Here is a 16,710-nt window from a genome sequence, read left to right on the forward strand (position 1 = left end):
TTAGGGTCACTTATAGGAGTATGTTCAAACCAGTTTCTGTACAGGAGCTGTGTAAAGACTCTGCCCTTTCATCTCTGTTCCAAAGGTTGTGTTCATTACACTACGTTGCTGACACTTTTCTTTTTGACAGTGTTATCCCCACTTCTCAAAGGCATTCAACATTCTTTAAGGCCTACACATGAGAAATGTAAAGGAATTGTTAAATAATCAGGAGAATCTTGCCCAGGGTACGCAATATGGAATTGAAATATGATTGTATATGTGTGTGTGGCACCTTGGAGCTGCTGGAAAGGACAGAGGGGAGGGGAGCAACTGTTTGGAATTTGAACCATGTAGTCCAATTTATGCACATATAAACACTGCCAACTGATTAGTAATGAGTGGGAGAGAGACAAGAAATAAAAGATGCAGGTGCTATGTTCATTGATGCATTCATGTAAGTGTACACGTATACCCGAATGAAAGAGAATTACCGTATCGGGGAAGCAGTCCTTTATGAGATGCCACAGTATTACAGTTGGGTGGAAATGAGATGTTGTGAAGGATAATTTTTTCAGTGGGAAAATGACACAGGGGAAACCACTTCCCCCTGTGCCATGACGCTGATTCAGAACTGGGTCTCCTGCAGATGCTTTTTGTGAAGAAAAAGGCATGGATAGTAAAGAGTCTACGATTCAAAAATGTGCTTAAAATCACAGCTCGCTTGACACCACTGGGTCCTTGGTGTGTGGCAGAAGGTTTTTGATTGACAGGAGCCAAGTGTCTGGGGAGAGGGGAAAGCCAGGCACTAGCTAAAGAAAGACCTTGCCTGGGGACATAACAAGAGTGGTTCTGCCTGATAAACAAAGCACTACAGAGCTGGGGACCAGCCTGCCTTGGCCAGGCTCCTAGTCATAGAGAGACATGGTGGAGCTGGGGAAGTCTGAGTGGGAGGGTAGTGGCTTATGGGAACAGAGCTGTGGGTGCGGTAGGGGGGGGAGAGATCATGCCACCATTGCCTTCTAAAAACAATAGCTAGGGAGGGAATCACAAAAAGTAGAGGGCAGCCCTCTCTAATTTGCACATTGCTGATTCTGGTCTAGTTGCAGGAGGAGAGGGAAGCAACAGCAGCCCCAGAGCCAGAAATTGATATTGAAGATCTTCTTGAAGTCTCTAATGAGGAACAGAAATCAAAACTACAGGTTGGACAGAGGCACATTTAACTGCCTATTTAGACTCTTTAGGGAAACTAAGTGCCTTTCCTGACAAGACAATGTGAGTCAGCATGAAAGCAGGCAAGTCTGAATGAGACAAAACCATTTGCCCCATTTTCCTGTGCTTGAAAACTGGGCCCACCACAACTAAATAACTAGCATTGCATGGTGGAATGGGGTGGGGTGGGGTGGGGTGGCATGAGATGCAAGCTCTGACTTTGGTTTGGCATGATACTGAATGTTGAGATCCATTTAAAGCAGACAGACCATTTCAGGCCTGGGAGTGACTGTCCATAAAGTCTATCACAGCTTTAAACATGTGGAGACACCTAATACAGAGTCAGATTATTGGCCCATCTACCCCAGTGCTGTCGACTCCTATTGGTTGCAGGGCCAGCCAAAGAAATTTTGCTTCCCTCCTCCCTCCCAGGACCAACACTTTGAAAAGTTTTTCTGCACCATTGAAATATCAAATTCTGCTTTCACCTATTTCCCACGCACACACAAAGTTCCCATTGCTGTCGATGGGAACTTTTAACCTAAGCCTTATAACTGCGGGAGGGGGATGTGATCTTTGGTGGGGCACAGTTGGACTGGGAGCTGTGATCCTGATAACAATTGGATCCCCACAGCTGTAACTAATGTAAGAAAATATGAAATCACTTACACTTGAATCATCAAAAGCTACTACACATTATTAGGTTGTTAGCACTCAGACTTACACTAGCACATCAGAGCCCAAACAGACTAAAAAATAAACCTGGATTGTATTTAATATAGCACTAAGCTGCTGGTTGTGTCAGTGCAAGAATTTCTCCTCATGCAGTGGAACATTCTCCCTCTCTCCTCCACCCATGCACCTTCTTACTCTGTTCTGGGTTTTCCCCCAACCTCCCAGAGCAGATGTGGGATGGCACGGGGAATGTGCAAGGGGAGGAAAAGTGGGACATCCATTGTTCTAGCGCTAATCTTTGCACACACATGACTATTTAGTTGAATACCACCTTGGCCCTTAGTTTGCAGAATACACTATTAAAATTAACTTGTTCTGATTAAAATTGACCTCTACCAGTTAACCTACCTAGTAACCTGATTAACTGTGTGATCCTATGCAGCATACTCAGACGTTAGTCCTTTTGAGTTCAAGGGGACTTACTCCCAAGTGTATATACCTGAGAGTAAGCCCCACTGAATAGGGAGGGACTCACTTTTGAGGAAAGAAGCATAGGATTGCACTGTGAGGGCTGAACTTCTGATTACAGTGGCCACATTCACACCATACATTTATTCCACTATTATTCCACTTTAAACAGTCATGGCTTCCCTCAGAGAATCATGGGAAGTGTAGTTTGCAGAGCTTGGAAAAGTTACTTTTTTAAACTACAATTCCCATCAGCCCCAGCCAGCATGGCCACTGGACTGGGCTGATGGGAGATGTAGTTCAAAAAAGTAACTTTTCCAAGCTCTGGTAGTTTGTGAAGGGTGTTGAGTTGTTAGGAGACCGTTAGGAGAGCTCCAATTCCCAGAATTCTATGGGAAGAAGGTGTGGCTGTTAAAGCATTCTGGCTGCTGGAGCTCTGTCAGGAGAACAGGAGTCTCCTCATAGCTCTCAGCTTCCTTCACAAACTACACTTCCCAGGATTCTTTGGGAGAAGCCATGGCTGTTTAAAGTAGAATAATAGTGGAATAAATATGTAGGGTGAATGAGACAGTGACTCTAAATCAGGGTGGGCGTGAGAACCTGTGGCTCACCAAATGTTGCTGGGACTGCAACCCTTGCCATTTATTTATTTATTTGATTTATATCCTGCCCTTCCTCCCAGTAGGAGCCCAGGGCAGCAAAAAAAGCACTTAAAACATTATAAAACATCATAAAAACAGACTAAAATATATTACAACAAAACATCCTTAAAAACACATTAAAACAAAAGATCTTTAAAAATATATTTTTTTCCTCATCCCTGTCCATTGGCCAAGCCGGCTATGGCTGATGAGAGTTGGACTCATAGAGTCATAGAATCATAGAATAGTAGAGTTGGAAGGGGCCTACAAGGCCATCAAGTCCAACCCCACTCCAACAACATCTGGAGAGGCACAGAGACCCATTCTTGTTCTAAATATTTGGTTCATGCCAACCCTGAACTAGGCAGGTGCTAATTCCAGGAAAGCTGTACAATAAGAGTTGCGTCAAACTTTTATGGATTTCTTTTCTGGAAAGCACATACAGAAAACATCTGCATTGTGTGTGTGATTGCTATGCATGTATATATTTATGAACTATAGCTAGCTTCATCAAAGAATAAGGGGGGGAATGTAGCATTACACATGTATGTATAAATGTTTTGTCGTATCTTGTAGGAAATTCTTCAGGAGTGTTCCAGACCTACAGAGGTGAGTGTAGAGCAAAACAACTGTTTCATATCACACCATTCTACACTGGAAATTGAGCTCTGATATACAGATGGCTGAATTGCCAGTTCTATTCTAAAGATGTTTTGAAGCTATGTTTAGTTTGGATTGCTCATACTTTCATTTCCCATCCTTTTAAAATACATGCAGGTATAAATTATTTTATTCCAAACAGTCTGTGGCTTAACCAAAATATCTAGATAATGCCAAGATTTGGATAAACAGGAGTGCTGTTTATTTTCTCCAAATAGCATGAAACTACTAAGGTTGAACTTGAATGGCCAAAATGGAAGTTCTACTTTTAAATATATTTATGTTTTGAATGCAGTTGAGTGAGAGCCAAACTCACTTAGGAAGGGCTGTAGCTCAGTGGTAGAAGGTCTCAAGTTCAGTCTCTAGCTGGGAGTGTCCCTTGTCTGAAATCCTGGAGAGCCACTGCCAGTTCATGTAGACAGTAGTGAGCTAGCTGGATCAATGGTCTGACTTGGCATAAAGCAACTTCTTGTGCGCCCATGTTCAAACTGGGTGTTACTCTTAATGTGCAGCATGCAGCTATGCATCAAGCTTTTTCTTCCGTAACTACAGGCACCTGGGGAGGTGATTTTTACAGGGAAGGTAATGCATGGGGATGGAGGCTTAATTGTCCCTCTCCAGCGCAATCAGAGCCAAAATTGGCTTCCTCATGCAGCTAGAATGCTAAAGAAAAAAATTCCCATTGATGGCAATGGGCAGTTTTCTCCCAAGTATTCTAGTCATACTGGCGGGGTGTGTGTGTGTGTGATCACACACACACTTGTGCACCTGTAATTAAGGAAGGAAAAACTTGATATGTAGCTGCATGCTTTGTACCGGGGTGGGGAACATCAGAGATGTTTCTGAACTACAATTCCCATCAGCCCCAGCAAGCATTGCCAATAGCCAAGGATGATGGGAGTTATAGTTCCTCAGCAGCTGGAGGGCCCCAACCTTGCTTTATACCAAGCAAAAATCTAATCCGGCCCTAAAGGGATTGTCCATTCCCCTACCACATCCATCCTTCTTCTCCCTGTGTTGGTCCATGCACAGAGTCCCTATCATCAACTTTCCCTTTCACATCAGCAACCCTCCCTTATGCAGAAAGGGGCTGAGTGTGTATATATATTGTCATACCCAGAGCATCACTGACTGGATTATGCTCTGTCTCGCTTCAAGTTTGCATTTGAGCTGCATGGCACCTAGAGAACTTATTTATGAGGCACCTATAACAAATACAGTTAATAAATAAATAGTAATTGCACCTCCCTGGCCAAAAAAAAAATCCTATATGATCCTAGAACAGGTGTGGGGAAGCTTTTGCCCTCCCGATTTTGCTGAACTACAACTTTCATTATAGCTTGATGGGGCTGATGGGAGTTGTAGTTCAGCAACATCGGGAGGGCAAAAGCTTCCCCACACCTGCTTTAGAATCAGAGGAAATATCTGAAACCGTCATTATATTTGTAAGATCATGCTAGCAAGTTGCCTGTTGCACAGGATTCCTAACTATTATGTGCTACAGCTCCAGGAGGCAAGAGCCTCCCTCTCCACAACTACATCATGTTTTTCTACACAGTCACGCATAGGGCAGTTGAACTTCTTGACTTAGCATTGTTTATCTCCATGGTAACTTGACCGATCCTTGTAGAAGTTGTGCAAAGGTGATTATACAGACAAACCGGGTGGTGAATGATTTACTCGTGAACAATAAGATAACACTCATGTATGGCAGGGTAGAAAGTGAAACCCACCCACAGCTGTGCTGTCTAAAAGGTATACAAGTGTTAACACATGAAGTCCATCAGCCAATGTAGCCAAGGGCCATAATCACATTGAAGGCCATTTCCACATGTGTCATCCAAGCTGGATGAAGGGCAATATGAGCAATGTCACAGCTTGACCCCAGCAACAGCCCTAAACAATACTCCACCCTGATCTTCTGAAAACTCCAATCTTAACCTATTTTGGCCTAAAGTGTCTTCAGCTTATGGATAGGCTGCTTCTCAAGACTTTGTGAGCAGTAGTGTGGTGACAAACTTAGACTTGCAGGGGCCATGACAGTCTCACCACACCCCCTCACAGCCACGCCCCCTTTTCAACTTTCCCTTGTCTCCCTCACTCTCCTTGCTGTCTCATGAGTCCGCACTCCCCTACAGCAGATGTCCCTAAGAGCCAATCAGCATGAAAGGGAAGGTTGTGTGTTAGCTACTTAGAAGAGTCTTCTCAGTGGCTGGCTTACCTCCTTTCACTCTGATTTACTCCAATCAGCATGAAAGAACTTCTCTGTGGCCAACATGCACCCTTTTTATGCTGATTGGCTCCTACATAGGGACCTGGCTGAGACCCTGCTCCCAAAAAAGTAAGGGGTCTATGACTCCCCTGCAACCCCAGATGACTACACCCCTGTTTGTGAGAGGAGTGTGCTAGGAGGTTGTAAGATCTGGCTACTGTTAAGCTGGTAGAGCGGAGAGGGTTAATTAACCATTTGAACTAAAACCCTTTTTTAAAAAAATGGATTTTGATTCAGGACTTCGTTACAGAACTGCTTCATCGTTTGAGAGGCCTCAGGAAAATTGCCAACCCTCAAAAGAAATGACTCTTGATGACAAAATCCAGTAATGCAAAAGGCATCATCCTGTGGAAGAGAATTATTGGGAGAAATAGACATGGCATTCCAGCTCTGGCTGATATCACACACGATAGATTCCAAACCCTCCGTCTTCATCTTTACCTTGGATTTCTATCCAGAGGCAATGGCTTGTGTGCAAGGAAAGGCCATAGTTTGGGGACAGATCCAGATCCTTTGCTTGTCAAAGGTCTCAGGGTCAGTCACAGAGAACTTCATTGAAAGGATTTCATGGAGGAGAACTGGGAAAGATCTCTGCCTGAAGCTTTGGAGAGCTGCTGCAAGCGAGGGAGGCAGTCCGGGATGAATAGTCTGACACGAGAGTCAAATTAGGTGTGACATCCCCCATCTTTCACAACAGGGCTGGGGAACCTGTGGCCCTCCAGATGTTGTCGGATTTCAGCTCCCATCAACCCCAGCAAGTGTGGCCAATGGTCAGAAGTGATGGGAGCTGGAGTCCAAGAACATCTGGAGGCCACAGGCACCCCATTCTGTTTTTGAAAAAAATGGATTACTGCTGAAGAGATATAAAGCAGGATGTATTTAATGCAGAGAAGGGATGGCTGGGAAGGAGGTTCTGGACCCTTCTCACCTGCACCACCTCAGAAATCTCCTGTCCCAGGTTTCTCTCTCCCAAATGGACTCGGGGACCTAAAGCAAGTCCTGCTATCAAAAGAGCAGCTGCGGGGCAGCAGCTTTTGTGGGAGGGGCGCACAGGGGGGGGAGCAAAGTCTCCACAACTTTTTCTTCTTTGTGTTAAATCGGGGACGGGGAAACTTTAGTCCTCCAGATGCTGCTGGACTCCCAACTCCCATCAGCCCCAGCCAGCATGACCAATGGTCAGGGATGATGGGAGTTGTACTGCAGCAACATCTGGAGGGCCACAGGGTCCCCTGCCTTGCTTGGAATCATGCCTGTTCACCCACTGCTTTATACCTGTTAGGCACATGCAATGAGCTCGATATATGGGTTAAGCTCCGAGGTAGCTCTGTGTGTGTGTGGTTCGCTGACAAGGCCACTACTGCTGCTCTTTTTATTTACTTTTTAAACGTAATTTCTTGTGACTTAGCACACCTTCAGAAATAATCATAGCTTTATATTCCCAAAGGAGAAACAAAGCTCTTGCTCTTGCTGTCCTCCTCTTCCTCTCTCTCTCTCTCTGTCTGTCTCCTCTTTCAGATGTATAAGCTTCAATTGTTCCCTCTGCTGCTTCACTGTTCTTGGTCCCCTATTTATCCTGCACCCTGCTGCTATAGTGTTTCTGGACTGTGATAATGGGGAAAGGCCACTTTTTAAATGTCTGAAATATCCCTCGCTTGTAAAAAAAGAAAGAAAGAAATAGAAGCAGAGACAATATGGCCTACAATATGGTCCCTGCTATCCCACTTTTTTGCCTTGATTAGGATTCATATTTCCAGAGGGATAAGCAAACATGCAATTGATATGTAATCTTGACATAGCTGAGAAAATGCGGCAGCCATTTCTCAGGACGTAAGAAGAAACTTGACACATTCTGTATTAAATGTATTAGATGAGCTGTGTGTGTGCGTTTAAAATAAAACGTGTGTTCTTCTACTGAACATGCTGCAAAAGTAGCCAATGTGTATATTTACATACTGCTCCACAATAAGGCTTTCTGGGCGAGTTTACAATAAAATGCACTAGAACATCATATGCAAAATAAAAACATATTGGAGTGGGGAGAGAAAGACATTTTGCAGGAGAGACTTAATGGAATGGGAGACTGCCTTAATTGTCCCAAGAAAGTTGCCAAGTACTTCCTTTTGTAAGGGAGATGGGGCAATTGCTCTTAATAGCTGGCCTTCTGAATGGCTTGGAAATATCTGAGACAGGGACACCTCTCCCTACCCCAAGTTAAGGATTATGTGATCTAGGTGTCTGCTTGTGAAGACAAACTCCACTTTTGGTAGAGACTGAGAAAAGCACAGAGAGAGAGAGAGAGAGAGAGGAGAGGGGGGGGGAATTTGCCTCTGTATGCATCTTAGGATGCTGACAGTCATCAGAGATCTGATGTGGGAGCAGCGGACTTTAGCCCCACCTATGCTCAACCTGTATATTTGTAAATAAACAAAAATATTACAAAACACCAGTAAGGTTTTAGTGTCCTCCTTCCAAAGGGAATCAAACCCGAGTAAGCACTGTGCCTTTGGAACTTCTCACCCTTCAAGGAAGTGAGGCGAGCTTAACAATAACAAAATGGCTGATACAAAATGAAAGCCAAGAAGCACACGGTATAAGAGACAGAAGACTCCTGCTAAAAATCTAATTTAATCAAAAGGACTTTGACTTTACATATATCACCAGAAAGCCAGTAAGGGAAGGTGCCAAGTGGGTGTCCCTGATGAGAGGGTTCCATAGCTGGTGCGCCACCAGATTCTAGATCTTTTAGCCACCTGCTGTACTTCAGATAGTAGAAAAACCTGCAAGAGAGCCTCAGACAATCCCAAAGTGCAAGGAGGAATACATGGGAGGAGATGCTCCTTCAGATAGGTAAGTCCTAGCAGTTTGAACTGGGCCTGGAAACAAACAGGTAACCAATGGAAGTCTCCATGGACTAGTGTTATTAGGTTCTGGTGGCCTGTAGAAGTCAAACCTCTCACCATTCCCTTCTGTACCACTTGAAGTTTCTGAACTGTCTCCAAATGCAACCACGGGTACAGTGCCTTATAGCAGTCCATGGATTATGGAGCCAGGATCATGAACATAAAGGAGAGAGCACAGTTATGTTACACCATGCCCACTGGTGTGAATGAAATATAGCATGACATGGCATTACATTTCATTGCAGTTCATCAGGAATTTGCAATTGTTCACTGACATCACCTTGGCTTAGTTTGACAAATATTTTAAAACATTTTTTTCCTGCCACAAGCTATTTGCACCTTTACTTCCATCAAAGGTCTACATATCTGATGAGGCATAGGAAATGGCAGCATACAGTGAAAAATAACATCATGATGGGGAGTTTGCACTGGTGCATTGTAACTTTGTTACATAACTGCACTTCATTCAAAATACAGAAGAATGTGGATGAAACTTTCAAGAAGATTGGTGATTGAATGCCAAAAATGGGAAGTGGGAAGGTCAGTTTCTGACCCCAATGGGTGAAGAAATGGGATATTATTTAATTATTTATTTATACCCTACCTTTCGGCGCAAGGCCCTCAAGGCGGCTTACGGAAGACAAAAATATCAAACTACAATATAAGAATACATCAATAATACAATAAAGCAATCCAATTTACAAAACACAGTTTACAAGAGTTAAATAATAATAACCACCACAATCTACATTTCCAGCTTAACACTTGCAGCGCTAAAATTGCCCCCAAGGTACCGTCTAAAAGCACAGGAGTCCACTACCTAACTGGAACTAAGCAGGTCTGGGTATGTCAGGCCTGGATGGATATCTGCAAAGAAACTTCATGTACGCTGCCTTAAGTCAGTGGATGGACACTGTTGAATATCACCCCTTGAATGCAACAACTCTACTGGTAAACAGAGGCAACTAGGAATTCCATTCAGATGAGTGAGCAGGTTGGCAGAGGAGGAACAGAGTAATCTGTCCTTCCTCCACAAGCCCACTTGGAGTTTGTGCTAGCTTACTAAGAGGCTGGTGGCCTCATTTTCATGCTGGCTGCCCCTGTGCATACTACCAGCTACTAGCCTGTTAGCAGGTGAGCTCTTATACAATGCTGGAATTAGAAAAGGAATGGCATAAAACTGGCCATATGGGAGAGAAAATTCAGCTCAGCCCTAGTTTATTTTTCTTTTTATAGCAAAATGCTCTTACGTATTTTCTCATGGTTCTATGAACAGAAGTATCAGAATTGAGAATCCAAAAGAATTGTGGTATAGGAATTTATAACAGCTAAATGTGAAGGGGGGGGGAAGAGGGAGTTGAAATACCTGAACTGCTGTAGATCTGTGAGTTTTCTTTACTAACACATCCTTTCATGTAATTACAAGGTGGGGTTTCCTGTTCCTTTATTTCCTACTCTGAGGAATAGACACTGATGACTAAGGTGGTGGTCAGGTCATTATTTCTTTTGAGCAATGAGGATGACTTCACCAAAATATCTATGCTCTGTCTAGCACCAATACTGAACCTATAACAATGCACGTGTTCAAAGTTACTGTTGTTTTTCAAAGTCTGTGTTTCAATCCCTCACCCGCTTGGCATGTGATTGTTAGGGGTGCAATTTGGAATTAACATTAAAACTTGATTTGACCTTTCATTTCAATCACTTTGTACAATGACTTGTTATATCATCAGAGATGCTTAAGAGGTACATTTTCTATAGCCCAGGTGTGGCCTTTCTAATGTTACAAAATGTTTCTACTAAATAGGTTGCTCCCATCTCATGGCCTATCACACTTGCTGCACTAGGAACAGAGTTGCCACCATTGGTGGCCAATCTGTGGCATGAGTGTCCCAGCTGGCACAAGCAGCACAGGTTTGTGGCACTCCTAGACAGGAGCAGGAAGGTCAGCAGGACTCCTTATGGCTGGGCCTACATGCCTGCCTTTTTTGCCAGCCTTGTGTTGGTTCTTGCCCCCTAGCTCAGTAGACTGGAGACAAAATTATACCAAGGAGCATAGCTCAGTAGTAGAGCATCTGCTTTGCATGCAAAAGGACCCAGATTCAACTTCCTGCATCTCCAGCTGGTGAAGACTCCTACCTGAAGCCCTGGAGAACCGTTGCCAGTCATTGTAGAGAATACTGAGCGAGACGGACCAATGGTCTGACTTGGTATAAGGCAGCTTCCTATGTTGCTATGGTGGGAGATGGTGAGCGGTATATGTAAGAATGCAGTCTGTGCTAGAGCAGTAATCATTAAACATTTCAGACCCAGGACCCATCTTTAATCCATACCTGCATCTGAATATGTCTTAATTTGTTACCATGCATTTTTCTGGTGGTAGTGCTACTCTGGTGGTTCATGACAGATGCTCTTGGAGGTCGCTGATTCATAGGGTCGCCATAAGTCGTAATCGACTTGGAGGCACATAACAACAACAACAACAGTGCTACTCTACCAGTTGAAGAACAATGTACTAGAGCTGCACTGTCTAATACTATGAACCTGACCAGTGACACACACGCCACATATATAACCTATTGCTGTTGTTAACAACTAGCATATCACTACCTACCCAGAGATTTACAAGCCATTTCCAGATGCTAGGATAAAGTAATGAGGTTGAAGTCTCCTTAGTTGTGTCATAAGGTCACTATGCCACTTACCCCTTGGCACACCCAGAGAGAACTATTATATTTTGCTAGCCTTTTTAAGGTGCTACCGGACTCTGAACATTCAACTGATGCTGGAAGTTGCCGTCACCTAGGCACAGCAGCATGCAGATTGATAGAAAAGGGTCCAAGAAGCAGCTGATGGCATGTTGGAATGCTTCTAAGGGAGAAATTGTCCACTGCAAAAGAAAAACGGGGAAAAGGGACAATACTCACATCCCACAAAGCAAACAAACATTCTGCAACTGCTAATAACTGCTAGCTACTCCATTGGCTTGGTCAAGGTAAGTTGCTCTTTTGCATTCATTGGAATGTTACTGGGAGGAACTTCTGTGTAAACCAAGACAGACCCCAAAGTTGGAGGAGCTGGAAATGAGTGTGCTCTGCGTCTTTCCTGGCAACTACTCATGGAGGGAAGTCTGGTTCACCTTGCGGAACAGTGGAGTTGTATTAGCAGCTGAAGGTCAGATTCCTTCCAGATTCTGTTTGCAGCCTCACATATTTTGCTGCATAGTCATGACTGAAAGATTTTCCCCATGTATGTCCAGATCTCCCTCTTAACACGCAGAACAATTTGCCTCTTGGAGGTTATCCTTTCCTATACTGTTTGCATAGGTTATTCATTGCAAGGCTGGAACTGCCACTTTTCATCTGCCAGACGCTTTCACTGGTTCACTTGCCCTCCTAACAACCCTGTGTGACATTCTTATTCCAGATGCGGAATTGGAATTGAGGGGAAGCATCACGTGGAGTGGCTAGCTATGGAAGCAGGAGCCTCTGTAGCTGACGACTAGGGTACGTGGCATTATCGTTCCATGGGAGAGCAGACCATGCCATTGCATTTCCAGAGAAGAGCAGACCTTTAATAGGAAAGGGCAACTGCTTTTTCAACATGTCCAAATCACATAAGAATTCTTGCTAGAGATCTGGAGCTTCATCTCCGGTCTCTATCCACTGGACTACACTGTCTCTCATTCGGGTTTGAGGCCAGTTTCTATATCTAAATAGCTGCAAGAGATCCATGGACAGAATTGTTAGGTTACTTCTGAAACGGAAATTAATCCTGGATAGTGTAAGAGGAAAGGACAGTTGCATGTACAGTACTGCAACGTGACATCATGTGCTTATACAGTACACTCAGGTGCATTACAAACATCTGAAAGAAACCATGCATTGTGCCATAAACACTCTAGCTAGCACAGCCCTCCAAACAAGATGACAGAGGTGCACTAAACTGTGCATTAGAAATGTTTTGTCCGTTTCCCTATCTCTTTCCAACATGCCTTTTCTGTGTAGCACTTGTTTGACAAGTTGCTCAAGTCCGTAAGACACACACAAGGACAGCAAAACGAGCAGCACCAAGGGTCAAACTGAGGTTGAAGTAGAAATTTTAGTTGTGGGGGAAAAACAGCGAATATAGCCCAAAGTCACTGGACCTGATGCTTCCCTCTCCAGCCAGTAATTTCATGCATCTTCTACATAAATGCATTTCACCACTTCTTTTTAGCAATATGCATATCTCTGGCCATGGAAGACTTTGTAAATAAATCCTGTCACTAAATTCTGAATTTGGAGGAACTGAAAACCCTACTGGGGGTGGAGCCATATAGTCCTGCCCTTGCTATCTATATTATATAGACAGCAAGGGCAGGGCCTATTGTGGTTAAAGTAAACCTGGAAAACTGGTTATTGAAACAATTCGAGGGAGAATCAGCTGGATGTCACATAGACTGTCACCTTTCAGTGGACAGGCTGGGGGGAAAAGGGAAGGGCAGTTCACCTTCTGCAACACAGTCCAAATATACCAACCCCAAGTGCAACAGCAAAAACTATTCTGTCTGCAACCTTCCTGCACTAAGCAAATCTGAGCTGACAGCACATGGCTGGACACTACAACTATAAATGTTGTGGTGCGGCAACTTGAGAGAGACAGATGGGTAGTCTTATTTGAGTTTCTGTGAAAATTACACTGCATTTAATAATCTTAGTCTGCCCCCTAAAGCAATCAGCCAGATGTTAGATTATGCACCTGGATGACCCTGTTCCTGTGATGGAAGTGAAAACAGGCACATTCCCCCTCCACTGTGGACATAATGTAATATGAGATGCCAGTGCTTGTTAGGGAAAATCATGGAAATCAAGCCTCTGTGGGTACAAGCCTCTGATTAAAGCATTCCATCCTCTATTATTTTGTTTATTTATACCCAATATTTGTAGAACACTTTTCAACCATAGAAGGTCACAAGGCAGTTTACAAAATCAATAAAACCATCCATCAAATAATATGATGTTTAAAAGAATAAAAAAGAGGTAGAAACATAAAATAGGTATAATACAAATTACTTCAAATACCTGCTAGAATAGAAAGGTCTTTGTCAAGGGATGCCTGGTCTTAGCTGGGAGGAAGTTCTGCAGAGTCAGGCCCACAATACTGAATGTCCAGCTCCTAGTGGATACAAGCGATGCATCTGGGCAATGGGGGACCACTAACAGAAACTTCCCAAATATCTCAGTGATCAGGCGGGGCTATAAAGAATCCTTAATGTATCCTGGACCCAAGTTGTTAAGGGCCTTATAAATTAATACAAGAACGTTGAACTTGGTCTGAAAACATATGCTGTCTTATGGTGGAGGGTATGTTTGCCTTCAGTCCTTGACTACAGGATCATTCAGGAAGCGGCTCATCTAGATGAACATGTGAACTGGCCCCATGTTGTAGATAGAAAACTGAGGCTAAGAAAAATAATAAATCAAATAATAAATAAATAAAAAGCATCACTCTCAAGGCCAAATAGGAACTCAAGAGTTCCTTTACCACAGGTGTGGGGACCCTTTGGTCCTCTAGATGTTGCTGAACTACAACTCCATCAGCCCCAGCAAGCATGGCTAGTGGTCAGGGAAGATGGGAGTTGTAGTTTGGCAGCATCTGGAGGGCCAAAGTGTCTCCACCCCTCTTTTAATCAGGTAAGTAACATGCATTCTCTAGTCCAAAGGAATGAATGTGCCATCTTATTTGGCTTCAGTGCAGGTACCTAGTATAGCTCTACAAATCATTCTGTATGTTTTGGATGGTGCTATATCCCTTATCCATCTTGACCCGTAACTACTGATGCAGCTCTGTTTCATCCCACAACTCTTCCCATTGATAATTATTATTGGCCTCCTCGTTGCTGCTTTATTTCAGCTTTTCCATGGGTTTTCAGTGGTTTGTTCATGGATGTGATGTATTTTGTGCCATTGTGAGCAGCCTAAATAAATAAATAATTAGCATGACAGAACTGTAGAGCTGGACGGGATCTTGTAGGTCATCTAGTCCAACCTGCTGCTCAGTTCAGGAAGTCTAGCGCTACATCACCAACAGATGGCTGTTCAACCTCTCCTTGAAGACCTCCTGCTAAGGATTGCTCACCACCCCATGAAATTGGTTGTAATGTTGAACTGTTCTTACTATCAAGAAGTTTCACCTTAACTGAAGAGAGACAAATCTGCAGACACATGGCTTCTTTTTTGTGGTATGTAGTGGAACAACAAGGGTCTATGATATCCTCACCTTCTCAGAACGGTTTCTGGATGGCTCCGTTACCAAGGGTAGAGAAACACTATTGTGCTGGTTCCAGTGCGTCTCCATCTCTTTTTGAAATTGGGAGATATGGCACTAGTCAAACTCCACTCCCTTTTACTCTAAAACCTGGTCAGATCATCTTGAGTGTTTAAAAAAAAAATAAAAAAAATCTTCAGACAGGTTTTGCAACTGATTGGTAGATCAACCCATTTGCCTTCCAGGTGTGGCCAATGGAAACAGAGACCATGACTGGCTCAATGCTTTGCTGTGGACAGTCTTGAAAGGTCTGAAGTCAGCAGTGGGGAAGAGATGTGTGTCCAGCCTAGGGCACAGCTGCTTCAAAATGCAGCCAGACTTCCACTCCCTTTCTGGCACTCTGAATACTCCACCGATACAGAAGTGCACACTTTGTTTGGTTTGTTGTATATTTATGGAAACAACTGTACAGATTCTGGATGTGTTTTGTTCTTGAAATGTATAACAGTAAATCTTTTTTTTTAAAAAGAGAACGTTCACATTATATTCCTCCTAAATCTACCTTCCTATAACTGAAGGCTATTAGGTCTAGCAGAGAGCAAATACTTGCCCTCCTCTGTGTGACAGACTAGTAAGTATTTGAAGATGGCCATCATGTCCCTGCCAAATCTTTTCTTCTCAGGCTAAACCACCAATAGTTTTCATAACTTCCCACACTAACATGTTTTTTGATGCTAAAGTGCTGCCTTTTGTTTTAATCCTCCTTGTTGAAACACTAAATTTGTTTTATCTTTGGGAGGTATCCAGATCTGATGATGTGCCTGTTACTATAGCATTAGTCATTGTCCAGGTATTACCAACTCTGTCCACATTCTAATTGCCACTACTGCACCCTGAAAGGAAATGGTTTGCATGCACCTTTGTCTGCTCCCACACCCCTGTGCAGAGACTCCTGCCAAGTGCCAGGCTTGCCAGGTTGACTGCCCTTTCATTCACCCTAGATGGAAACACATGAAAAGGGGCAAATTTTCCACAAAGTGCACTGCAGTTGCAAAATGCCTACTAATAAGCATAACTGCATGCATATGGATGCAACTCAACATAGTACTAAGTCTCTCTCTGGTTCCATCAAAGGTAAGGATTTCTCCTTGCACAACAGAACATTCTCCACCTTTCCTCCCCACCCCTGCATACTCCCTAAATCTGTTCTAGGGATTCCCCCAAACCTCTGGAGTGGATTTGGGAGCAGTGCAAGGTGCACACAGGGGGAGGAGAGGGGGCTAAAATCCCACTGCCCAAGTGAAAATCCTTGCACTGACAGTAGTTGAATATCTATTAAATTTATATCCTGCCCTTCCTCCCAGGAGTCCACCCTAAGCTCCTATGACCATTTAAATTGGTTAGAGAACAGTTACATAAGGAAACTCACTCAGCACACGTCCACATAGCTATGAATTCTGGAAGGTTCTGTTTCAGAGACTCGATCACCCTCAGTTCAGGCATGCACAGTCGTTCACTTACCTAGCATCACCTGTCCTAGTCTGATTTTTTGTTATGGATGAGCAAAGCAGCAGATCAGGGAATCAAAAGCCAAATACATTATTTATAATTGTGTTTACTGCATATAGTGAGGCCACCATTTGGATACTGCCTA

The 16,710-nt window shown here is 43.5% G+C and overlaps 1 protein-coding gene across 1 annotated transcript in view; it reads left to right on the forward strand.

The window, feature by feature from the left end:
* PPP1R14D (protein phosphatase 1 regulatory inhibitor subunit 14D) overlaps positions 1 to 6,894 on the forward strand; it is a 28,344-nt gene extending 21,450 nt beyond the window's left edge. Inside the window, exons 2-4 of the mRNA XM_061613193.1 lie at positions 1,089 to 1,181; positions 3,552 to 3,584; positions 6,145 to 6,894. Of these exons, the coding sequence (XP_061469177.1) occupies positions 1,089 to 1,181; positions 3,552 to 3,584; positions 6,145 to 6,213 (195 nt within the window). The 3' untranslated portion in view covers positions 6,214 to 6,894. The remainder of the gene's footprint in view (positions 1 to 1,088; positions 1,182 to 3,551; positions 3,585 to 6,144) is intronic.
* The last annotated feature ends 9,816 nt before the right edge of the window (positions 6,895 to 16,710 follow it).

The sequence above is a fragment of the Rhineura floridana genome, chromosome 2 (genome assembly GCF_030035675.1).
Source record: "Rhineura floridana isolate rRhiFlo1 chromosome 2, rRhiFlo1.hap2, whole genome shotgun sequence".
Classification (NCBI taxonomy): Eukaryota; Metazoa; Chordata; class Lepidosauria; order Squamata; family Rhineuridae; genus Rhineura; species Rhineura floridana.